General features: G+C 47.3%; 1 protein-coding gene across 2 annotated transcripts in view; it reads left to right on the top strand.

The window, feature by feature from the left end:
• The window catches only part of LOC133342012 (cell adhesion molecule-related/down-regulated by oncogenes-like), an 83,339-nt gene that overhangs the window by 34,067 nt on the left and 22,925 nt on the right, over positions 1–26,347 (top strand). For both annotated transcript variants that reach the window (XM_061550878.1, XM_061550877.1), the window contains exon 2: positions 25,915–26,037. In XM_061550878.1, the coding sequence (XP_061406862.1) occupies positions 25,971–26,037 (67 nt within the window). In that variant the 5' untranslated portion in view covers positions 25,915–25,970. The remainder of the gene's footprint in view (positions 1–25,914; positions 26,038–26,347) is intronic.

The following is a 26,347-nucleotide window of genomic DNA, read 5'->3' as shown; positions in this document are numbered from 1 at the left end:
GCATCTGTGTGTGTGTGTACGCTTGTTTGTTTGCTTTTTTATACATGCGCTTGTGTGTGCGGGCGTGAGTGTCTGTTAACGCGTTTCTTACGTGCAGATTTGTGTGCGTGTGTAGTGCAGTGGTTTACGCGCTGCACTACAAACCCGGCATCCCGAGTTCTATTCCTGCTCATGGCCAACACGGGTAACGATTATCTTAACCGGTCCTGGGCCTCCCCGAGGTCGACTCAGCCTCAAATGAGTACCTGGTGCGGTGTGTAAACATCGCCACTGGGGAGACAAAGGCGGCCGGGCGTGGTGTTGGCCACCCACCTCCGTGTCTGCCGTGCCGGCCTTCATAGCTGCTCACTAACAGCACTTGCCCCAACAGTCTGTTAAGGCTACACGGCTGATCTTTGTCTTTTCGTGTGTGTACACGTGCTCGTGCATGAACGTACGTGAGCGAATATCTACGTGCGTGTGTTGTTATTACGTCCTGCATCTGGCTCGCTCCCTTTTCACACGGTCTGAAGAGTGGACACGGCTGGCCCTGAGGGCTGTTCTGGCCTAGTCGGGAAGGGATGGAGAGGGGGCACTGTGCGAGAGAGGGGAGGGCAGGTTATGGAGTAGGAAGGATGTAGCTAGGCTGCCTTTGTCTCCTGGGTTTGGCTGGCTAAGAGGTCAGGTTTCTGTGCTCAGGAGTCTCCCTGGCTACGAAGAGGCTATGCACATTTCCAAATTTCCCTTCTGCCCTTGGCGCCATATTGCATCGGGGGCCCTCCTCCTCATCTGACGAGCGCAACAGCGGCCCGCTTGTTTTTGAATGTGTTGTGAGTTGTGTGTCCCCAACACAGGCACATGTGTGGACCCACACGGGTATTCATTTCCATCAGTAGCAGGCTGTGAGTGATGAAGGCCCTCTTGTTATCTGATCACATTAAAGACGGTTTTAAAATTATGCAGCCCAACGTGCTTTGTGCGAGGAGGGTTCCTGTTAACGGGGGTGTTTGTTTCATTGTATTGTTCATTCGTCTGTATGTCGACTGTTAAACTGGCATGCATGTATCTCGAACACTCACTGTATATGGTTGTGTTTGTGTTGTGGGCCAATGGCGGCACAATTAGTTGATGCACTGTGCCACAATCCCAGTGACTTGGGCTGGATTCCTGTACTGTGTCGTATTCTTCTGTCCGTCAATGCTGCGGCCTCGAGATAGAGTGACATAGAGCTGGACCAATAAGACATCACAGGGTGCTCCAAGCTGAAGATCAAAGCCAGAGGAACAAGGCACGGTTGGGCACAGGTTACAGCGGTAGACTTAACCCCCTAAACTAATGTCTGGTGTGCCGTGGTCAACATTAGCACTGGGGTGACAAAAGTGGCCAGGCCTCACGCTGACCACGCTAGCCCCGTTATGTGCTTTGCTTGATCTTGATGGGTGCTCGCTCAGAGCACTGACCCCACCAGTCTGTCAGGCTAGATTGTGTACGTACACCTTTGCCTTGGTGTGTGAACGTGTGTTGCGCTTATGGATGCGCGCACGCGGTTTAGCTTTTCGCGGAAACTTGAGCGTGGTTGGCTACGCACGGTGCGAAAGAAATTCTACATGCATACGTTCGCATACGTGCTCTACTAAAATGCGTGTTCGCAATTATAAATTCACAACAGCGTTCCTTAAGGAACGTGTTTATTTTCATGCTGGTGCCACGCGCCTTGCGTGTGCGTTATCTGCGCTGCCCCATGGAATGCGAGGTTTTTGCTGGCACACGGGGCCAAACGATAATGGAGGTGGACACGCGTTGCCCAGAATTCTCTCTCCACCACAGGCTAAGGACAGCCTGCGTTTGCACTGTAATATGCCACATGTGTTTCGCTGGCAAAAACACCGTCCTATTATAACAAACCACATGTGGTAACCAAGCGAAATAGACCGTGCAAATAAATAATAAATAAACATTAACGGCCTAAACACTTTTTAAAGAGGCTACGTATGTAGCGAAGGATGAGAGCGCCGTATTTTTTTTTATCGCCGCTGTCGCTACCAAACACTCCCTTGAGATGATGATACGCACAGTGAAATTCCTCTTTATCCGACGCCCTAATATCTGATATCCATATTATCTCCCATTGGGTGAAGTTCCATTGTTTGTGGATGGATCCTTCCTGTTACCCGCAATATTCCGTGGGATTTAGGCGTGACCGGGAAGCAGTCACCCAGCAGAAGTGCCGAATTCATTTCATTGTCTAAGATGAGTGACCCAGAAGTGGCGGCAAATGAATTAATTAATTACATTATTTGCATTTACCTGTGGATAACCGTGCAGGTTAACGGAAGTAAATTCCACCACCTGAGAATACAAATATTAGGATCTCCCATTCAATGTTGACTTACAATTTTCGTGACTGCAGGAATTCATATTCTTTGGTTCTATCGGTAAAGTCACGTAGATAGAGAATACAAAGGAAATTAAAATAAAATTTTAAATAAAGCAAAAAACCCACGACGTTTGTTTCGATCGCAACACAAGCGCCTGATGAAGACCGCTTATTTTGCGATCGAAACGTCGTGGGTTTTTTTATTTAATTTTTTATTTTCTTTTAATTTAAAAATGTATTTTAATTTTATTTTCTATCGACGTGACTTTACCGAAAGAACCAAAGAATATGATCTTCCGTTAGTTCCCCCCCCCACATCGCCACAACGAATTGTATTCTTCCCCGCACCTCCGATTATCACGGATGGCTACGTATTGTGCGAAAGAAGTTTGGCGCACACGCATATGTACAGTACTGTTTGGGTGACATGTTAGGCCAGTGATTCGACTGAAAAGAAAATAGGAACGTAGTGATTGATGGCTGGAGATGACATCAAAGTGTATGGGAAGGTATCTTCTGCAGTGTTTGAGAGTCGGTGAAAGTAATAGCTTCGTAGGGCATATCGACATGGCATAACATTTGAACTCGCCTCATTGGACACTGTGAATACCGACAAGGGGTCAGCACATACCAGATTGAACTGATCAATTCAAACATTTACAATGTACGCTTTAAAGTAAGTTCTAAAAGGCGTTTTTTTTCCTTCTTTAAACTAAACTCCTACACAAGACGTGTTTTTTTTTCTCTTTCCCACCCCAACAAATTCCAGTCTGAAATGCATTCGTGACATCAGTGTGTAAACAGCTTAAGTTTCAATGCAGGTGGGACTGCAATCTTGCTAGGCAGGTTAATTCTAATGTTGCAACGTGCATTTAACTTGTCCGTTCAACGCAGTTGTTTTCTGTTTCTGTTGAAACTCTCACTGATTAACTCCAATTCGTCTTGTTCTTCTAAGCCAAAAAAAATCTCATTTATTCGCAAGGGGACAGTCACTCAAATTATATTTTTCTATGAACTCCCCTTCTGTGTCTCTTCTCTCGTCACATCCGCCGCCCTCATGTCCCATTCCACCACATACTTCTGTGGTGGTGAGATGTTCACTACCTCCCTGGTATACAGGAGGTCATGTGTTCCATCCCGACCCTGACGTCTGCTGTATATTTGGAGTTTGCATGTTCTCCGATTGGTCGCGTGGATTTTTACCCGAGTCCTTCGGTTTTTCCCTCCACATTTATAATCAACATCACGCTTTCAGAGTATCTGGCTACTTGACATTTCCACACGATAAGCCACTAAGTTGACCCTTCGTTTGTGGTAGCCAGGTCGCTTGTGAAAAAGTGCTATATAGCTGAGTGGGCCTTATTTTACTCAAATAAAATAAATCGTTGTATAGTTTTACCTCACCCTCAATCTCCTTGTACGCCCCTCTGCCCCTGAAGAGTGGTTGAAGTATGGGTAGTCTCAATCCCTACCACAGGAATGTGCAATGTCCACCACTGGCTCAGGACCACCAATGGGGGATGTCCTCGGCTCAATGCTCGTTTCAGCTCAGAGCCTCTGTGAGCGTTGCGAGCATGGGAGCCTGGGAAAGTTCTGGCCAGACCATTCAAGTTGATTTGTCAAAGTGACTCAAGTTTGACTTTTTTTTGCTCTACTGTAATTTGCTAAACCCTCCGCTGAGAAAGCAAGGTATTTTCAGCGGTAATTTTTTTTTACCGTAAATTTATTCCATTTTACAACGCTCCTAATGGAGGAAAGCAAGAAGAAATTCGAGATGTTAAATATCAGCTTCATTGGGTGAAACAAATCCCTGCATGATTCAAAGCAAACAAACAAATAATTATATGGCAATGAACATGCCAGAACCATATTTATTGAATGCTTGTTACTGGCCATGAAATAGTTTTAAGCCATCTCCTGATTTAAAAGGCATTTCCTGTTTTCATCTCGTGTATATATCTTCTTCTTTTTTTACCAATACAAGTACTTTACTAACAAGAATTCGGCCCGAACTAAGGAAAAAAATCTTGAAAGTTACAAAGTGCAGACTACGTGTTTGTTAAACTTCACTCAGAATGCGCAAAAGCACAAAAACAATTGACGTCAAGGAAATTTGTATCTGTAAATTATGGTAAAATCAATCACAACAGAACAAATTAGTGCAAGTCGAATACAAGATGTTTCTACAATGATAAAAAAATGTGCTGTTGATGTACAAATAGCTCTCACCCTCATACATTATGCAAAACCACCAGTTCCTAAAGAACTTCATTGCATTGATCTTGTCACTGCTGCCTCGGGGTTGGTCACATTTTCTCAATTCACTTATGATGACTTAAGACAAGATGACCACAATGCAATTCTTCAGGAACTCCTTGTTTTGCATGATGTTGTACGATACATTGACTGGAAAGAGCTGACAGCTTGGCAGCCACCGCCTCACTGCCATCTGCAAGTCACAAAGCAGTAGATAGAGTGGAAAACATTCGTCCGTCAATATTGATGGACGAATGTTGAGTCAACGTGATGATTTCCCCGTGGCAGCGTTCGGTCGACTACATGAGATCTTGACGGCCTTCGTTCAGCTTTTGTAGCTGTTGGTGTTACCGAGACTGAAGTCGTTTGTACAAACACCAGTTATGAGCATTTAGTTCGGACCGATTGCATCCGGCTCATATCGCACGGCGTGAATAGGGCCTTTCACAGCGGTATCACTTGTCTCAGTGTCTCAAGTCGACCTTAAAAAAGGGGATAGACGCGCGTCGGTCTCCTGCGTGAGTTATTTCAGTTTTACTTTCCTCTCTGAAAGACATAAATCTGCCACGCACGTCGTGGAGGACGGAGCGTGTAAATTGATTCAGTATCGACAGATGCAATTTTCATCAGGGACAGAGAAAACGTTCCAGACCAGCCTTTGGTCACTTTTCTCTCCTCTCTTGTTTTCGAGCACATGGGCCAAATGGGTGAAACCACCATGAAAGGCAGACACAACCTATGGCAAAAATGTATCTTAAACTGAAAAAAATAGAAAACTCAACTTTCAAGTTTGATTTTTAAGGTGGCATGATTATTGATGTTGTTGTTAATGCCTTTCTGTGCAATTTAAGAGTTTCCCTGCTCAAATGAGCATGGAGCAGTGCTCAGCTTTGTTGGTGGCCCTGTGCCAGTGTAAGTTCCACATTACTATGGCAGAGCAGACGAGATGTGGTGGCATTGTCGCCGCTATTTTTGCGAACTTACCAAAATAAAGTAGCGGCGATTCATTAGTCGTTGCGTTAGTCACCTTTTAAGAGCTGTTATTCAAAGAGTCGTCTTGTAGACCCCTGTGGCGTCGTTGCTCGTTAACAGCAGGCTTTAAACTCCACTCGTTACTACAAACCTCCTACCTCGAACAGGAAAAACAATGCATGCCTATTAGCGTAATTTAGAAAAAGCATGCCCCATTTTTTGAGGCAAGTGGGGGAAACGAAACTACAAACAGCCGCGCACATTTGTGCACATTAACAAAAAAATCTGCCACGGAAGCAATTAGCAATTTCTCAAAAAACATAATTGAATTCAAAAGTTCGGGGAAGCTGTGTGCCAGTCACTCGCCTCGTCTGCCGTGCGTGCGCACGCCCTGCCTGACGCATCCCACTCTGCGCCAGCGCAGCTTCCCCGTCGTGCTCTGCCGGTGCCTCGGGGGCGCCCGGTCGCTTGGAACTCCGTGGACGTGAACTCAAACGCGGCTCTCCCCCGTTTCACGCGACGACGTTGGGGACGCGCCACGGCTTCAGGTGGCAAAGATTTGCCACCGTTTTGGGCCACGGTGCGGAAACCATCGATGTGTGTGGACCGTGGAGCCGTCACGAGTCGCGGCGTACCGCTCACCACCGCCGTGTTTAAAAAAAAAACATTTCTCTAAATTATTTTTCTTCCAACTCAACACGATCCTGACACAAAGAAGCCAAACGCCGAGAAGGGGGGGGAGGGGAACAGAAAATCCGCGGACAGCAGCCCCGAGTTGGACGTGACAGGGCCCAGTGAAGGGTGGACAACTTGGCTCACTGCTCCACCCAGGTGGGGACCACGAGTTGGGGGGGGACATGAAGGTTTATGTGGGGATTAAAGACATTTTTTAATCACCCCCCCCCCGCGCGCTCTCTCTCTCTCTCTCGCTCGCTCTGCACTTGATGTGTGGCAATGCGAAAAGATGTTGCAGCCATGCATAGCTTAGCAGGTTCGAGATACAGTGAAACTTCAAAGGGAAATAGCTGCACGGAAAGATCCTGATTTCATTTGAAGTTTACCGTGCCGTTCGTGCGCCTGCGCTGCCATGCGCCATGCGTGTTGTCCGCATGCAATTTGCACAGCTTCTAACGTGGTGAGGTATAACCAAACAGCCCACACAACAGAAATGTTGTGGGGAGGGCGTCATCCAACAGGGGATTGACAAATGACTGAGCAACACAATGTCATGCTTGCATTGAACGCTTACAAAACGTACAAAGTGCGGTGAATGTTGCATTGTATCAACGCTAACCTTGGTTATTTATAATTAATTAAACAAAAAGCATTGGTTGTGTGCAGTACCTGTATTATGTATAGAAAATGGACGGAATATCCTTTGCGTATTGGGAAAATGTAAATATCATATGCATTCCTATTTATGTAAGCGCACACACACACGTAATTGTAGTCTCAACTCAATAAACGATCGTTGCTCAAAGGTGAATGAGCACACTGGGCGTTCAAGTGAGATCCTGTAAGGGTGTTTGTGAGCAGACCCACAGGCGGCGTTTAAAACAAAAATTCCCGCAACTCGCTGCAAGTGAACCCTTGCGCTTGCACGATAAAAGAGCGTACACGACTGTTTTTGAAACACTCGCGGTATCACTTTTCCTCCAGTAAAATGTACAAATAAAAGCCGTGTTTTGGCTCTCGCGCTAAGTACAGGATCCGATTTCAAAAGGGACGGGCAAGCTCGCCAACATGGGTGCCACTTCACGTCAACCACGGACGTTGGCGTGTATTTTTAGTCTTGACACTTTTTTGTAATAAAAAACCTATCATTCGGCCGTATTAAAGTGTGGCTAGAGTTTGGGAACTATCACTATGAGATGAAAAACTTTGGTGGAGGGGCGGGAGGGGGGCAGAAAATGCAGTCATGCTACAGACTCCAGCCGTTCTCTAATCGCAAACACATTGGGCTGGGATTTGCCCTGACCTCTTCCATCCGACCTTCGACCCCCTGAACCTCCAGCGAGCTACCAGAAGCTCAGAAGAGAGAGCGTTATTAATGTTGCTGTCACTTGGACAATGTTCAAAGCCAGATTTGCGGTTTTCATAGCAAAAAACGATCCACTGTGTGTGCGATTAAAGTTTTTTTTGGAGCGAGCGCGCTCGCGTGAATTCCGTGCTTCGGCAATGTGAAGGAAAGACGCGTCGAGGTGAAAGTCACGCGGCGTGCGAGAGGGCATGCAGGGGCAGTTTAAAAGTGACCTGCATCTGATCTGTCGACCGACTAGAATGTGCCGCTGGATGTCAGAAGATTTGAAGTTGTGAACAAAGAATTTTAAGTGCGTTCATCCGTGGGAAGAACACAAAAAAGCCATGCTTTTGTTCCGTCAGAAACGGGGTTGTTTGTCCTAAGTCAGCGTTTTAGGAAACATTTTATAAGCATTGTGGCTGATCGAAATGCGTGCTTGTTTTATGTTCACATGGGATTTGGTTATTTTTGTAGACACAGGTCTTTTAATGGGTCTGTTGTTTTAGTATCTCATGTTTATATGCAGTTGATTTGTTTGCATTCCTCATTGCTGGAAAAAAGCCAAGCATTTAAATTAAGTTGTAGAGGAGAAATACAGGTTAGACAATGTTACGAATGATAAACCACTGCCAGTATCAGTTTGAGACATTTAGAAACTATGAACTGATTTAAGAGGTCATTGAAAAGTGTTTTTACACAGTGTGATACATGTTTTCGAATACAGTATTACTAATATAGCTTTAACTGGGAAAGCATCAGTGATTCAAAAGTCTCATTTTGAGGAGCGCAGTGCCAGTGCATTTTATTTACACTGGAGGAAGAAAATCTCTGCGGTTTTCTGTTGTAAATGTTCGACGTACCCCTACTAGACATCTGTGAAAAGAGCTGCATAGCTCATCGGATTCCTCTCGGATAGATACAGATTGAAAGAATCCCCCCCCCCCCCACATATACCAGGGGATAAAATAAAAACGAAAATTCCAAATGATTCGACAAACAGCCTATTTGCTGTACTGCCTCTTTCAGGCAGCTCGCTTCCCCCAGTCGCGGGGTTTCGGACACACGATCATCTCTTTGTGGTCCACCAACCCGAACCTAAAGCATTTTTACAGTACGTCGCCAAACAGGCCCAGAGCTCAATCTTAATCTTTCGGAAGCGCTTGGGCACTTTTGGGTTCAAAGTGGCGCATTCAATCAAGATGGGTATCGGAGGGGTGGACGTTAACCTTTACTGTGGTGATTAATGACTCGTTTATTGTTAGCAGCTACGGAGCAAAAAAAATCATCAACACGACCTTCAGTAATTGTGGTCGTGAGCCCACAGCTGTGGCGAGCAAACCTTGAAATGAACCAAGGCAGTCCGTGGAAGTGTAAGACCAGCTAATTATGAACGAAGCCAGATAACGCGAGCTTGTTTGTAAAATCATCCTCATAAGCTCATGGTGTATGTACTTTTTCTGCTTTGGAAACAGAACTTACACTCTCCAATGGGTCATTTTCTTTTTTTCACGGTTGGCTTTTGTTGTTAGCTTTCCTGTGATATTTTATACATCTCTTCATGTAAAATTCCAAACGCATTTTACCGTACACTATTTTACAAAACCCAACACAGCAATTGATTTGCCTTACATTACTCATTTGGAAACAACAACAACAATGAAAATAATTGAATCAAACACAAAATAAAACATAAGAAAACAATAATGCATTACAAAAATATGAATGACTTTTGTGTGTATATATACATTTTTCTTCTTGGTTCTTTCGGTAAAGTCACGTAGAAGGGAAATAATAAAAATAAAACATAATTTTAAAAGAACCAAGTAGATGAATCCCTGCAGTCACGAAAGCTTTAAATCGAAATATATACACATTGTTATATTATCCCACTTCTAATGGCACTAATGCGTTGTGGAGTATAATGTGTCTAACTGTGCACCCAGCATAGGCCAATTGCATTAGGAGTGTGATAACACATTGATCCTGGGTGTGTGCCTTCCTTTCAAGGGAGTTGTGTGGCTCTTGGCGCCTGCCTATGTTTAGATAAGGGCGTGGTGGGCTGGGTTCTCGGCTGATGGATTAAGATCACGTGAACAGTCCATTAGCCCCTTGCGCGCTGCAAAAAATGCACCAACAATCCATTGCTTGGAACTCTATTAGAGACTGTGTGTGTGTGTATCATGCCGGTGGCGCAGTGGTTGGCGTGCTGCGCCCTATGAACTTGGCGAGCCGAGTTCGATTCCCACTCACCACCACCAACATCAGTGATAATTATCTGGCCTTGGTCCTGGGCCTCCCCTAGGTCGAATCAGCTTATAAAATGTGCACCCGGTGCGGTGTGTAAACATCACCACGAGGGAGACAAAGGCGGCCGGGTATGGTGCTGGCTAACCACCCCATCGTGTGCCGTGCCGGCCTTCATAAGTGCTCACTAACAACACTTACCCTAAAAGTCCATTAAGGCTACACGGGGGATCGTGATCTTGTAGCATGCACAGTGTTAATCATTGAACATTGTATACGAAATATGTTTTTTTTAATGCTACCCTCTTGTGTGTGTGTGAGCATTCTCCGGATACTAAGGCTTCCTCTCATATTCTCTAATCAAACCCATCCTATCCATATCCTTTCGTGTCAAAGGTCTCGATGAGTATTATTTGATGATGCAAGTTGAATTTCACCATATATGCGGTATTTGGGGTGAGTAGCACTCTCAAAGCCATCCGCTGCTGCTGCTGTTGCTCAAAGGAGCATTGATTGAGGCATTGGTGCTCAGAGCCAGTGGTGGAAATTTCTCATTGCTATGGCAGGGGTGGAGGTTGAGTCTCTCCATAAGAAAACCACGGTTGACATCCCCACAAAGTGGTACTTACTTTTTTTATCAACCCCAGAGGAATGATGGGCTGAGTCAACCCTGACCCAACCTTAAACTCACAAACTTCCGATTGCGAGACGCTTGCTCTACCGCTGACCCACCTGGCCATATAATCTAAGCACAAGATAGCAGTGGCTCATTGTTATGTTTGTACATTTATATATATACAGTTGTTACTTTATAAAGCCTCGGGAAATATGAAGGGAAACTAGAACTCCAGTTCGGTCAACATTAACAGGCATCGATGTTACATAAACGGCCCCTTTATTCAACATCCTTGCCATGTGGCACTGTGTGGTTGGTGTGCCACCACGACCGTCAGTGATTGTCCTGCGAAGAGGATGGCACCTGGCATTGAAATGTGAAATTTCCATTGCTGGCTCAGGGGCTGCCATTCGAGATGAGTGCCACACCATTGTTCATGTGAACCGGGAGATATGTTGGGGCCTTGACTTGATATAATTCAACACAGACGTGCCACAACATCGCACTGTACATTGCGATTACGTTGCTGTTGCACAACTGCATGCACAGTGAGCACAATACAGTCACGTTATAAAATAACTTAAAGCCTTTTGTCATTCCATTGCTGGGACGAATTCCTCCCCACCCACACTGTTGGTTGTAGGTGGTTTAACCATACTTGACCATGTTTGGTCAGTTTGGGTTGCTGAGACTTGGGGTGAGTTCAAGGGCTGGTTCAGATATCACTGATGTTTTAGCCGCGGCTGGGAATCCATCTCAGGATGCCAGCTCCGTATCGCACTCTGGCAACCACTGTGCCACCGTTTCGTATGTGTGTGTGTATGTTGAACTTCTTTCGCACCGTACGTAGCCAACCGTGCTGATCGGAAGTGCGGGGGAAGCGCAACAAACTAAACGTTAAAAGCAATTGTCAAGAAATTAGCTTTCAATCTAGATGATTTAAAAGTGCATAGCTCCAGTGGATTCCTAATATCGGAAGGAGGAGCGTTCCAGACGGCCGCAGAAGCGCATCTGATGGTTGATGGCCCCTGACGAGATCAGCAAGGTTATTGGAGTTCATTTGTAGGTCACCCCATCCAGAAAGTGTTACAGTCGTGCATACGGGTAGGTGTGATATATATACAGTATAAAACGTTCCCCTCCTCCTGAACATGAACATTGCTCAAAGTTTTGCTCGTGGTTTTTATGTTCTGCACATGGAGCATGTTACAGGCTCTCTCCAACAGCTCTTCAAATATCCATGCAGAGTATTGCATAATGCTGTTTATTGGGCAGTTGGGTACGTTAAAAAGAAGATCATGAAACAGCTGGGTGGGATAGGATGTGAGCAACTGAACTGAATGCGTTGTCATTCATGGTGATACGTGCCTGGGATCCAAGACTTTTGGGGTGGGGTTGGTGGATTGCAGTGTGTCAGAGACACTTGCTGCAGGATTGCAGGGAGACCAATGGGTTAGTAAAGTCCATCCATAATCTAGGTTTACTGCAGTCCAGAAAGAAGTTTGCTGGCCTATCCCAGGTGGATGTTTGAGTGTTATCCACTCGTGTTTGGTTTATTTTGTGGGCACATTTATTTTTGCACGCGTGAAAACACAAACTTAGTAAGGACTCTGACAAGACTTTGTAAGAGGAAAAACAAATACCCAAGCCTTTCCTGTTCAATAAATAATTACATATTGCCCACGGCCATGCGGCGCTATAGTTAAACTTTTTTTTGTAATATGTTGCAAGTTCAATTCCCTTTTGGGTGGTCAACTTGAAGCCGATCATCCCAGTGTAGCTACCAGCATCTAATTATTATCACTTTCAGAGCAGTCTACAGTGGAAATCCATTGCAAGAGACCGGTTACTGTCACATGGATGTGGAATTTGCAGCACTAGCTCTGAGCTTCCGACAGAAGCTCGCTCGGGCGTTTTATGTCTATTTAAAAAAAACACACACTTCGTGCAGAGTCAACTTGGGAGCACAGAGTGTAACACAGCGGTTGAGAACGAGCGGCATAGTTTGTTTGGAGAGGAATCAGCGCGAGTGTGCACACTTTACAAACACCGCGTGACGGGGCCCCACTTGCACGTGTGCCTGGCGGTACGTTCTCGCACCGGGCTCACGGGGTTGTGACCCCGCGCTGATGGGATTGACGTGACGCCACAATGCCCCCTCGCTCGCTCGCGCGTGCGAACGCTTTTGCAAGTGCAGCTGTGCGTGCACCGGCAAAGGGGTGGCGCTTCCTCTAAATCATCTCGTGACCCCGTTCTCTCGTCACCGTTTCGTCATCTCGGCCCTAATTGTTACCCACAGGCAGCTTGGTCGAGGAGTTTTTAAACTTTGGGGGAGGTTGGGTGGGCAGAGCAGGGCCCAGCGTAGTGGACTTGTAGAAGTAGACGGATGACGATCTTTGCAGTTACTAGGAGGGAGACACCAAGAGATGTATTTTGTGGATAGAAATCGGTGACCGCTTGCCAGTGCTATCACATGCGTGGCTGCATGCAGAGTGTCCAGACAAAAAAAAATAACCTGTGTAGACAACATCATTGTCAAGAACCTACTTGCCGCACTACCCCCATGCAGCGCCATCTCGGAGCCCAGGAAGGAGCGCATGTCTTAGCGCGATTCACCACGTCGCCTCTGCCGCGCCAGGTCGAGCCGCCATGCGTCTGTCTTTGGAACGTGGAATCTTTCGACGCGAGCGTAAATTAGCGCCGTGCGAGCGTGCGAACGTCCGGAAGTAGCTGCAGGTGCCACGTGCGTCCCGCCGCCGCTAATTTGGCCGTGCCGTGTGTGCTCTCGCGCACGGCCCAAGGACGCGGTGTTGATGCTCCTTCCGCCTGCGCGAGCACCCACCAGCCCATCGTGTTGCACGAGAGTCAAATGACCCATCTGTGCAGCGATTACGCGTGGCGGAAAAAAAAAGGCCTCGGTAACATTAATCCGCGCATGAGTTTTTGCTGCGTCTTGTGCCCAGCGCCCAGAAGTGCGTTTCTTCACTTGTGGCGCAGCTGTGGAGAGTATGGGGTGAAATGCGTAACACATGACCTCAGCGGGATTCGTACACAGCGGGGAGTTGCCCATAAATTCGATCGCGAGTAATTCATACAATCACCAGAATATTATTGTGCGTTCACGAATGCGAGGAATTTGACCCAATGATAACAGGCATGCAACGATAATGCACGTTACGGCTTGGTTTACAAAGACATGGCTTTCTGACGTGGAAAAAAAAAACTGTACCAAGGACAGATCAATGAATTCTGAACCACTTTTAACAGAAAAACACAGTTTAAAAAAGTTACAGAGCAGAGTGATAGAAGATGTTCCTGTGTTCTCGCTGCCATTATTAGTTTCTTTGGACAGAGTTTCCCAAACTTCTGCCCTCACAATGCCTCTTCACATTCACAAGTCTTCTGTGTTTCAGTATCAAGTAGGTGTTTACACCCCTCTCAGGCCTGATTGTCGCGTGCATGTACGACACCTCAATCTTTATTTGAACCGTCACTCTCTACGCGAGGCTTGTTGACAATCATTGGGCGCGTGGGACATGGAATGGCCTGATTTCTATTTGAATATTGAAGCTTGGTGAACGTGAAAAGACGGAGTGTTGAGAGCCACAAGGACTGGAGTTGAACAAATCCCACCACGGTGGCGAAATGTTAACTACCTCGCCTTGTATACAGGAGGCCGTGGGTTCGATCCCGAGTTGGCATGTCTCTCTCTCTCTCCCTATGGTCGCGTGGATTTTTCTCCGGGTCCTCCAGTTTTTCCCTCCACAGTAAAAATCAACATGCGTGTATTTGGCTGCTAGAAATGTCTCTTCCGTTGAGCTATCATTTGTGGTCAGGACGCTTCTGATCAATGGGCTTTACCTGGTAAAATTAAAATGGTTAGTTTTTGCAGATTAAACTATACATTTAACTCGGAAACCTAAATAATCCAAACACACTTTACAAAATTACGATACTGTATGTACAGACGCAATTTAAAGTTCTGCTGAAATTTGCTTTTACCCTTTATTTTCCTTTGCAATGCAAAATAAGTTTGCGTATGGGATTGCTTTTTGAGTTGCATGGAGCCCCCATCCTTTTTTATGGAGTACTATTGCCAATAACGTCCAATAATCCAGCAGCATTTGTTTACAACCCTGACTGCTGATGATTCCCAAAATGTCGAAACCACTCCAGAGGTGCTTGCTCAAGTGAATGCTGCTTGATCATGTTCGTCTGGAAAGTCAATAGGCAGATGGACTTAAACTTAAACTAGAAGATAGAAAATTATGTTTACTTTAAATAATCCCTCCTCTCGTCTGTTTTACGAAGCTCTTGAGCAGTTTGAGAAACATGTGAACTCTTGTCTAAAATATTACAGTTCTGATGGTGCTGTTTGTTGCTGACCGTTTGACGTTTTCGGCCTGTCCTTGGCAATTGTGTAAAAAAAAAATGACAGAGTAGCCACACGCCTCCAGATGCAAAAACAGCACAGCCCAGCGTGTTTCCTAATGTTCGGCAGCAGATTCAATGCTGCACCACCATGCCGGGCTGCAAGCAGCACGGTCAGTGAAAGGCGGCCCCACCAGCAGCAGCAGCAGCACCTGTTTGCTGTCTCGGTTCGTATGCGAGCGCCTCTCCCCTACCCACCCCCCCTCAAATGCCAGCATTGAGACCGGTTCAAGGCTCGCCTGAGGGCCGGTGAATGCCGCGCGGACCAAACCCGCCCCACGCCAATAAATTAAATGCGAGTTTATTCAGCGCACATGTTGTGTTGAGAGCGCTGTTCCGCGCGAGGGAGAGAGGCGAGCGAGCGGGAGTGCTACTCGCAGTGTAAAAATAGACAATGTGGGGCTCAAGGGAGACCAGAAATTAATTGTGTGTGTGTGTGTTGAATTTGTGTGCTGAATTTGCGGGGAGCAGTGGCGTGGTGATACGAACCTGGCGAGCTGAGTTCAATTCCCGCTCACGGCGAACACCAGTGACGATTATCTGAATCGGTCCTGGGGCCTCCCCTAGGTCGACTCAGCCTTAAATGAGTGCCTGGTGCACGGTGTGTAAACATCGCCACTGGGGGAGACAAAAGCGGTCGGGCGTAGTGCTGGCCACCTACCCTCTTGTGCACCATGCGGGCGCTTAATAGGTGCTCGCTGATGGCACTCGCCCCAACAGTCTGTTAACGCTCTGCGGGGAATCTTTGTCTTTGAGAAGCATGTGAATATGTGAATGTGTTCACAGTGAACACTGCTGAACCCGTGAGCCATCAACACGAGTTGGTGACAGCACATTCTATCGCCTCTCTCAATTCTCTGCAAAGACTCAACGCATTCTACAATCACACTTCCCTAAAAGGAAATGTATGTACATAGTAATAGGCAGCTGTTCAGGCAATGGCCCTTTTATACAAAGAAAAACATGTTCTGGTCCGTGCAGTGGCGTGCTTATGAACGTAGCAGTTTGTTCGAGTGATTTACCAATTTTATTATGAATGATGCATTGCCTTGTTTGAAGAGAGCACCTGGTGCTGCATCGGTTCAAGGGTGTAACGTTGTAGAGTGATTCTGATTGGGGAGTTTACTCGGTTAGTCATTCTTCCGGGGATATTAAAATGAGTACTACTCTGCCGAAGGCCAAACGGTGATTGTTTTATTGGAACGACTGGTCCCCGTCAGAGTCATCTGGGAGGGCTACCAGAAGCTCTGGCTTGCTCATGGAGATGAACGCTGCGCCAATTGCTGGGAACAACAGTGAACAACAGTGAACTATCATAATTACGCCGTCACTGTTATTCCGTATGCGGTCGTGGAATGCACGGCTTGTATGTACTGCGATGATTACAATTATTCACGTTACTTTAATTTATACGGGTCAGGTAAAAATGATTGGGTTTAATCCCTTTGGCATTAGCCCGAGCAAAAAAACGTTTGCGCAAGCGAAGACAGCCGCGGTGTTGCTGACCGTTTCTACGATGGGATGCGTTGTCGGAGCAAAGGTACTTGAATTTGACTTGTGGCTAGCGCCGCGTAAACAGTAGGACTACTGCTGTGCTCGGATGTCTTCAGAGACTGCTCCTGTTGGATTGCAACAGCACTGTGAGAGCCAGAACAAACTTGAGCCTTTTGGTAATGCACTAGTCCCTTTAAAGCCTTCTCAGAAATTAAACTTGGCAGGTACAGTATTTGTGTTAGATTTATTTCCAGTTAATATTGTTTCGTCATATCTGAGAATGTTAAGGAATTAGATTTGTGTAGCATTATGAGATTACGAATTTAACATTCGTATTACCGGCATTACACGGTATGGAATAGTTGGTAAGTCCATATTTTGTTACACGCAGACTCGCATGCACATGCAAGAGAACACATGTCATCCGTGCCAATATGGAAACAGATTTAGCGGATACTATTATATGTTTTTTTTTATTATTCCACCTGTCCACAACGAAAAGTTCCGGAAAAGCGCAGATTATAGGATGAACTCTTTTTATCCGTGAACATTTGCAGATGATAGCGATCGAATTTTTTTAACGTTTGACACGTAAAAAAAGGGGACATAATCACGGATAACCGAATGGGGTGATGGATTAAATGATTTTCCATGGACTATTTTGGTCCAAGGGATAATTTGCGTTGTGGGCAATGTGGTTACAGATAAGAGGAGTCCTGTATGTGATGTAAATAGGGTTTGTACTGTAGTGATCAATCACATTTTTTTTATTTTGAGTCATCTTGCGATCACAGATACTTTAATATTTAATTTAAGTGATATCTAACAAAGTGTGAAAGAAACCATTGTGATTCACTAATAGTGTTTACATGTGAGTAAATCAGAAAATGTAATTGTGTTATATTTATGTGTTCTCATATTTATTACAGTAGAGTCAGTTATGCCAGAAAATGTAACAAAATTCCACGTAATGTCTATAATCGTTAGTTTAGCTTCTTCCAGTATTACTGTATATTGACAATGTAGCATACACGTCTTGTTAGTCACAACTTTTCAGTGTCCCTGTTGAAATCCTAACGTATGTAGATGAATCCTGTAAAACCCACGTTGGGTGCTGCAGGTATCATGGAGTATGGGGTGCTGCTCATTTATATTGGCCACCCTGAGCAAGTGGTGGACATCCCAAATTCGCATTCCCAAGAGGCATTGAAATGCAAGGCAGAGCGGCACTGATTCTATCATGGGACCTTTTGTGCCAGTATCAAAGTATGAAAACTAAGAATCGGGTTTACCCTTTCTGGCAATAAAACAGGAGGTGTTAATATGTTCAAATACTGATTTGATCCACTGCACCAAATCGATTATTACAAGAGGCTGCGTCAACCCTTTAACCGGGGCTTCAACTCGCAACCGTCGTGTTGCGTTGTGATTTGCACGCTCGGTCGGGCGCAGTAGCCCACGGTAAACGCATCCTCGACAGACACTTGCTACAAGTTCCACCCCCCCCCCCACCCCGGCAGCATAGCTGCTCCAAAAAGTGAGAATACTTTGTCCTGTTGCGTGTAGCACATTGAAGCCTCCTAATCGCACGGGCTTATTGGCGAGGTGTGTCAAGAGAGGTGCCGCGCCGGGATTTAGGGGGGCTCGGAGCACGCGGGCGTGTGCAGCAGATCGACTCGACGTGCACCGATGGCTCCAAGCCCCGGCAGTTTGAGAGGGGGAAGGGGTGCATGTATATGTGTGTGTTGAACACGAGTGGCATTTGGTAACACGCAAACTAATTTTTCCAGGTGTAATGTACAGGAAAACCTTGCCAAACGTGGTGTTATCGAGCGCGTGTCTCGGCTATACACGGTTTACGTAATGAGCTCTGTTTTACGAAACTCAGGGGTGATTTTTCGGATGTACATGGTTTGACGCTGCTAAGATTCTCCTCCCCGTGTCGACACATAGTGCGATGAGAGTGCTGTGAAGGAATTGACTGTGAGAACAATCTATTAACCGTGTACGTATGTATGCATGTTGCACTTCTCTCGCACCGTACGTAGCCAACCGTACTAATCGGAGGTTGTGGGGGAAGGATAACAAACTAAACACAAAAAGCTGTTCTAAAAAAATGAATCTTCAATCTAGATTGAAAAGTGCACAGCTCCAGTGGCGTCCTAATATCAGAAAGAAGAGCATTCCAGACGGCACATCTAAAAGCGCGTGATACGGTGACCGTCTTTGTTCGATGGTTAGCTAAAAGCCGCCGCTGCGAGGATGACCAGAGTCCACGTGATGGCTGATGCTCCTTGACGAGATCAGCGAGGTATCGTGGTTCAGTTGTGGCTAAGGGTGCTGAGCACGAGGGTTTGGTCCTGGGGGGTAGTGAAGTGGGGAATGGGACGGCAGGCCAGGCCGGGGAGAGAGGGGGGTTGGGGGTTTGGTCATGACGGCCGGAATGCAGGGCATGTGTCTCATCTCGGATCACCGACCTGGGCCGCTGGAATGAGGCCGGGTGACACGTCGCCTCCGCCGCGGTGGTGGTGCCGAGCGGGAGGAGGGAGGGGGCGCTGCTGAGGTTGGGAGGCGAGGGAGGGAGGGAGAGAGGGCGCCGCATGGGTGCACCGGCGAGGGGCGAGGGCCCTCACCTATGGCTGCCGGCGGGGAGGGGGGCCTGCACGGGTCACGTCATGCGGGAAGAGGGCTCTCGTGCCCCTGAGAGCCGCCCGCATGGCTGTGCCTTACCCGCCGTTGGGAGAAAATAATGCGGAGACCGTGACGCGGGTCAGTGATACATCGTTGATCTCACTTTCACAAGGGTTGTCACCGAGGCAAGTTCATTCAAGTGGGCATCGATTAATTACCAATTGTAAAGGGTTGCGGTGTTGCTCTTAGTTCATATTAGGTTGGGACGAGCGTATGGGTCAGGAAATAGGTGTTCCTGTATCTGCTAGGGCTGAGGTTCCGGCGAAACTTGGCTTCTATTGCAGTGGTCCCCACTTTCTGCAAAGTCATCGGTGACTGTGATATGGGAAAGACCGGTCTCTGCCATGTGAACGTAGAATTGCCACCTCTCGCTCAGTACCATCGACAGAGACCAGTGTTGTTTCCGGTGTTCGTTTGAGCAACACGACGCGTGTTCTTGATGTAGCATAAGCTATATTGGTGATTTCTCAGCAAACACAATCGTTTAAACAAAAATCATATTTGCTTGTTTTGCTCCAGAAAACATCTGCCTAAAATGTCACTACGCATTATTCTGTGACTCAATAAGCGGGGGAACTGCCCGTTTATAGGCTTTGTTTATATTGGTATTAAACTTACAAGGGTTGGCCAGCAGGCACCCTTAAGAGTGCAATTATTGAGTTATTTAAAAAACAACCTTCCAGGAAGCACTGCTGAGATACAAAGCCACGATTACGTGTTACTGGCGAGCTGCGTTACATAACACATGGTACGTAACACAGTCGAATGCCAATAATTGGAGTGTGTTTCAAGGGAGTTTTGATGAATGGCAGATTTGTATAAGACAGTGGCACAATTTTTTATTATACCTTCACACCAATGCACTGTCACAATAGGTACATTGCAGTCTTAAAAGGTGGGACTTTAACATAACACTAGAGCCGAGTGGTGGCACTGTGGTTACCACTGCAATATGTACTTGGGTAACCTGGATTATAATTCCTAGCCATGGCTAACATCGGTGGTGATATCTGAATCGTCCCTGGCCTCCCGTTTAATGAACCCACACTCGCCAGCACGGTGAACCAATGTGGTCTGGGGAGGCTTTTCTTTCAGCGCTGTAGATTCTCACTTCACCGGTGGAAATTGGCGTTTGAATTTACGCCGAGGCTCTTGGGTGCAGCCCTGCAATTGCTCACTAACACCACTGCTGGCAGAAGAGCCTTCAGCTCAAGCGAGCTCAAGCCCCACTATCGCGTGTTTTTAATCTTCTCTTCTGATGCACAAATGGAAAAGTAAAAACTCTCCAGTGTGCGACTGTGGTCATCCAAAACAGACCGTACAACGTGTAATGATGCAATGTCCGGTTGACAAATACGACGGACGCATCACGGCTTGCCCACCTGAATGTGAAATTGCATCTTGACTTAAAGCGTCCGTGAATGCAGGAATTCAGATTCTTTTGGGTCTTTCGGTAAAGTCGCGTGGATAGGTTGAAAGAAAATTTCAAATCGCAACACAAACACCGCTTGTGTTGCGATCGAAACATCGTAGTTTTTTGTAAAAAAAAAATGTAACCTTTACCGGAAGACCCAAAGAATGTGAAATTATAGTTGTTGATCTGCAATCTATATCAGCAGCCGTACGAGATAAGATCTACTCTTCCACGTTGTGCCAGACGTTCGTCCCTGCCATTCGGTCTACTCATCATCAGCATGTCATCTCCAGAGAACTACTGTAATCTTCTTCTTCTTCTTGGTTCTTTCGGTAAAGTCACGTAGAAGGGAAGTAATAAAATAATAAAAATAAAACATAATAAAACAATCTGTAATCTTAACTGGCAGCGCGGTAAGACAAAGGCAGCTACGTGTACTGCTGGCCACACCACCCCCTCTCTGGCGCGGGTAGTAACAAAATCAAGTTGCTTTTTCAAACGCCTCTTGCCCCAGCGATTCACGTCGCTATACAGGGAGAACTTTGTCCTTGTGTCTATATAGATTGACATTGCTGAATACCGTCAGTTGGGCGAAGGCAATTCCACCAATGTTATTGCATTGATGGAATTAGTTTGATGTCCTTCCCCCGCATCCTTCGATTTAGCAGGGTTGGCTACGTACGGCGTGAAATAGCTTCAGCATACATACGCACGTACGTCGCGTTCAGAAGATGAGCCGCAATGCTTTACGGTTCGGGTTAGCGATGCCTCTGTGACGAGCGGCATTGCTTGCTGAGCACACAGGAGCACCATGCCCAGGCTGTGATAGAGGGCTGTAAGCTACTAATGGGCGATAAGAATGCTTATCCTCACTTCGGCCCTCTGTTTGTTTTGGGTGTGATTAGAGCCATTTGAAGTGGTTCGTGTTATAAATTGTGTGTTGAGTGTATTTGCTAAAGGGCTGTTGTAGAATTGTGCAACAATTAAAGTGGCACTGCTGCGTCTGCATGTCTAAACACAAACCTGACCGTTTAGTGGTTAGTGCGCTGCGCTTTAACCTCGCGATCTAGGTTACATCCATGGTCACACACAACACAGGTGCCAGCCGTTATCAGCCACGTCTTGGGCTTCCTCTAGGTCCACCCAGCATAAAGCGAGTGCATACCTGCTGTGGGACGTGTCAGACTGTCAGTGTCGCCACCGAGTAGACAAGCGATGGCCAGGTGTGCATGTGCTGGACACGCTGGGACCCGCCGCCTTAGCCGTGCGTCTGTGGTGGACTTTTCGATTGAGGGGTTTCGGCTCGACAAGTTTGTGCCCTCGCAGCGTAAAGCACGCGAGGCTGAACGCGTCGAGCGCGTTACCGCTCCACCGGGATTTGCTTTTCCGTGCCGAGGGAAACGGCCGAGCAACTCCACAATCCGCGTCGACAGAATCGCGTGGGGCCGACTTCGAGCCCCGCGTCGGTGTCACGGCTGCCGCTCGCAAGCTCTGGGTGCATGTGCGGCGAGCGGACGGACGAACGGACGGGCTGCCGGGCGGGGGCGAGCTGGCGGGCTGCCGCTTGTTTTGTGTGCGCCTGGGCCCCAGAGGGGAAGCCCCGCGTCCTTGCGTGGCTGGCCGGGAAGTGCTTAAGCAAACGGCGTTCGCTGCAGGTCAGTGGGGATACCCACGTGCGTCCGCGCGCGCGTGTCCGCGTGTGTACGTCTATGCACACGTACGTAACTAAGTGTGTGTGTTTGAGTGTGTGTGGGTCGGTGGGGAGTGGTCGTGTAGTGGTCAGCGCGCTGCGCTATTAACCCGACGACCCGGGTTCGATTCCCGTTCGCGGCCAACACCGGTAACGATTATCTGAACCGGTTCTGGGCCTCCCCTCGGTCGACTCAGCCTCAAATGAGTACCTGGTGCGGTGTGTAGTAAACATCACCACTGGGGAGACAGAGGCGGTCTGGCACGGTGCTGGCCACCCACCCCCTCGTGTACCGTTGCGGCCTTCATAGGTGCTCGCTAACAGCACTTGCCCCTACAGTCTGGTAAGGCTATATGGGGGATCTTTGTCTTTTGTGTGTGTGGGGAGCGGTGGAATAGTGGTTAGCGCGCTGCACCATGAACACCGGTGACCTGAATTCGATCAGGGCTCACGGTGAGCAACCGGTGATGGATATCTGAACCGGCCCTGGGTGTCCCCTCGGATGAATGAGCCTTGAATGTGAACCTGGTGCGTTGTGTAAACATCGATGCTGGAGAGACAAAGACGGCCAGGCGTGGTGATGCCCACACCGCCCCATCGTAGGTGCTCACTAATGGCATTTTCCCGAACAGCCTGATAAGGCTATTTACAGGAGATGTTTGCAATTGTGTCTGATTTAGTTTGTGTGTGAAGTATGTGCACTTGTACATGTGCCGAGAGCGTATGGGAAGCGGTGGCATACTGGAGGGTGAAATGAGCCACGATTCCTGCCCATCTGGGTTCCAACTCGATTCAATTGTTATTCGTTACACGGAAAATCCCGTCTATAGTCAGTTGCCCAGCTAGTTCGCAAGGATACAGATAGGTCCGTGGTAAAATTGGCATCTGCATCTCCGTTGTGTGGCTTTGTCTGGTGCTGCATTCACTTCGGGTCTGGGAATTCAACGGTGGGTCAGGTGTTTGTAGTCATCTCCCATATCTATATCAGTGTTGTACCATGCTCACCGTAACAGGCACTCACAAACGGCACTTTGCCCCTAAAGCCGATTGTGCGAGACACGGGATCGCTCTCCTTGTTAATGCCTGCTGTGGGTGCGTGTTCGAACACACAAGCATGCGCGTTTGCATGCAGGCGTGTGGAAGCGCTATTGTACGTGCGCAGGTTCACGTCTGCAAGAAGGTGGCATTTAAAGTGACGGCACAGTGACATCTTGTAACCAGACAAAGCGAGAAGAAAACACGTTGCCCTTGTTGAAACCCAGACGTTTATGTCCTCCGAGCACATGCAAGCTGGTTAAACATAAACACCTCCACGCAAAAGGCAATGTTGTTGATTAAAGGTCGCGATATTGTTGATACGGATTTATAAAGACATTTCGACCTTTGTAATGTTTACAAATGCATATGTCAACATCGTTTATTGCACTTTTAATGCGTGGGTGGAAAACACATGCAGGAGTCATTTTGTTTAGATTTATTTTACTTTAGTAATTTGCTACTTTGTTTTGTTTTTCTCAAAGTTGGCTGCGATATTGTCAGTGGCCAGTGACCTGGCACTGTGTTTGCCCGCTCGGAGTCAAACACCCCGATTGCCACAGCCGAATATCACTGCAGCTTCACCAGGACATTAATACATTGCCACGGAAGTGAACCCTGTTCTTGCAATCACGAGGGTAGACTTGTGTATCATGATCATGATCAGCCATGCTCAACCCTCTGCTGGATGAAGGCCTTCTAAAGCCACCGCCAACTCTCATGACCCTCTGATGTGATAGTCCACCTCGCACATGCACACAAACTGGTTTTGTCGTTCCATCTCCTCGTTGGACATCCCCTTGGATGCATTCCATTCCTTAGCTGTAACTCCTTTATTATTCTTGAAAATCCTACATTCCAGTGAATTGACCTGCCCAAGGCTGCTACGGGTGTTTATTTATAGTTTAATGACTATCATATACCAGTGTCATCATCCAAAATCCCAAGTTTTCTGACCAATCTTTACAAATAGTATATCTGGCGTGCACTCATTTGCTTCGTGTTATCCACTTGTTTTTTTTTTATCAGGGTTGTCCAGATTCATCGTGCAGACGAAATATTTGGCGAGGAATTGATCGAACATCGCAAGCAAATAGTCTTGAGACCCGGTTGAGGCCTTGCGCAAAATTTTATTATAAAATCGGCTATGAATAGACGGTGGAAAAACGAACGAGCAGGTCTTACGTAACGATAGGTTCTTGGGTTTCACACGTTCCTTGAAAAGGAAATAATTACGTCAATAGCCTCTCACCTGGATTAATAATGTACAGATGATACACGTTAGTAAAACAAACAAAACATATTCGCGTAAGTCTTAATACTCGTGTTGTTCCTAATTCTTACGGCAATTCCCACAAGAGAGTTTCACGCCAACATTGTCGCCATTCCGATCGCTGCGTTCTTGGCTCTGACTCTCGACTCGAAGCAGACTTTGTGTACCGGTTTAAAGATTAACCGCGTCCCACTGCGCCCCCGACAACCCGTGCCGCGCTGAAGGCTGCCCCGTGCTTGCGAAGCGTTGCGCGCTACTCACTCTACACACGCGCGCGCGTTCCGCGTCTCTCACTCCAACCACCCAGCCCATCCGCTCCCGCGCTGCGGGGTGGCTGAAAAGCCAGGCGCCTCATGGTGCGGCCAGGTCCGTAATCGCTCTCTCGCGCATACAGGGGAGGGAGGGATGGAGGGTCCGGGTGTTTTGTTTTGGTCATTCGCAGTTAGCTGGTCACAGACCCACGAAATGGCCAGCGGCCAGCAACAAACCGCGTGCTCTTGAAGGTTGCAAATAGGCGAAGTCAATACATTTCGCGAATTGAGCCAGTGTGTGTTTTTATATATACGTAAGAATTTGGGTAGAGTGGTGTGAGTTTAAACAAACAGAGCGGACACGACCGCCACTACTGCTCTGTTCTGAAAACGGGGGTGTGGGGGGGTGATGAAGACCGATGGTGCTGGAATTTCATTGCCACAGTTGTACTCGTAATTGACGTCATCGGTCCGCGGTGACTAATGTTGATTGGACAGCTGCTGCTGCCGCCGAGCGTGTCGCAAAAGGTTGGGTTATCTCCTCGCCGTTAATGCGTTCAGCATCGGGTGCGGGTGTTCCCCGAGGTGCGACAATTTCTGGGTGGCGCAGTGGTAACAGTTGCGACTCGCAGCAAGGAGGGTCCTGGGTTCGAATTCCTGACACGGGCCACCTTTTTCTGCGTTTCTCGCGTGGGTTTCCTCCCATAGCTGAAAACATACAATTGTATGTATGTGGAACTTCTTTCGCACCATACGTAACCAACCGTGCTCATGGCATGGGTGTTGGCCACACATCCCGATGCAGGGACCCTCTTGAAGAATAGTTATTGGACTCCACGTGGCCTTCCCGGGTAAATAAGTAATTTGTTCATTCAACCCCCAACGCCCTCCCCTTTTACAATTCGCCGTCAATAAAACGATCGATTTATAATTTTTTTAATGTTGCATTTATTCCTCACGAACTGATACGCCGCTTTTGCTCAACATGTCACTGTCATAGCTTGTGCCCATTGATAAGCTTGTTGGCGTCTGCGTGTGTATGCCGTGATGGTTGCGATGGCTGGTGCGTCACATGCTGACGCTGATAGTTGTGACGCTGATGGTTGTGACGCTGATAGTGGTGATGCTGACTGTTGTGACATTGTTGTCGTCGTTCTTGTTGTCTGTGCAGATCTATGCCCCCGGAGCCCTGAGTGGCCGCGTGCCGCGCGTGAGCCCCGGGTCCCCATGGCCTGCCGTGTCATCGTGCCGTGCCTTCTGGCTGCTGCCACCCTCTGCATCGCACGCGCCACAGGTACTGACAACGCAACTGTGGGTCCCCTGAGAGCTCGTACAGCACATGCCAAAGTGAACTTTTTATATATATTAAAGAGAGTGCTCAACTGCTATTTCCCTGAGTCGGTGGTGGAAACTTTTGATTCCTATGGCAGCCCCCGCCGCCAAAGCATAACCACTGTCAGCATCCCCACAAAATAGTTCTCGTTTAATCCACCCTGAGGAGTGATGGACTAAGTCAACCCCCAAACCAGCATTTGAACTCACAACCTTCCAATTGCGAGCTGCTCGATCTACCGCTGTGCCACCGAGCGGTTTTCTCTTTTTTA

This window comes from Lethenteron reissneri, chromosome 13 (assembly GCF_015708825.2).
Source record: "Lethenteron reissneri isolate LAM-NWPU_2019-01 chromosome 13, ASM1570882v1, whole genome shotgun sequence".
In the NCBI taxonomy this organism is placed as follows: Eukaryota; Metazoa; Chordata; class Hyperoartia; order Petromyzontiformes; family Petromyzontidae; genus Lethenteron; species Lethenteron reissneri.
The sequence above is the reverse complement of the archived record's forward strand: the minus strand, read 5'-3'. Positions and strand labels throughout refer to the sequence as shown.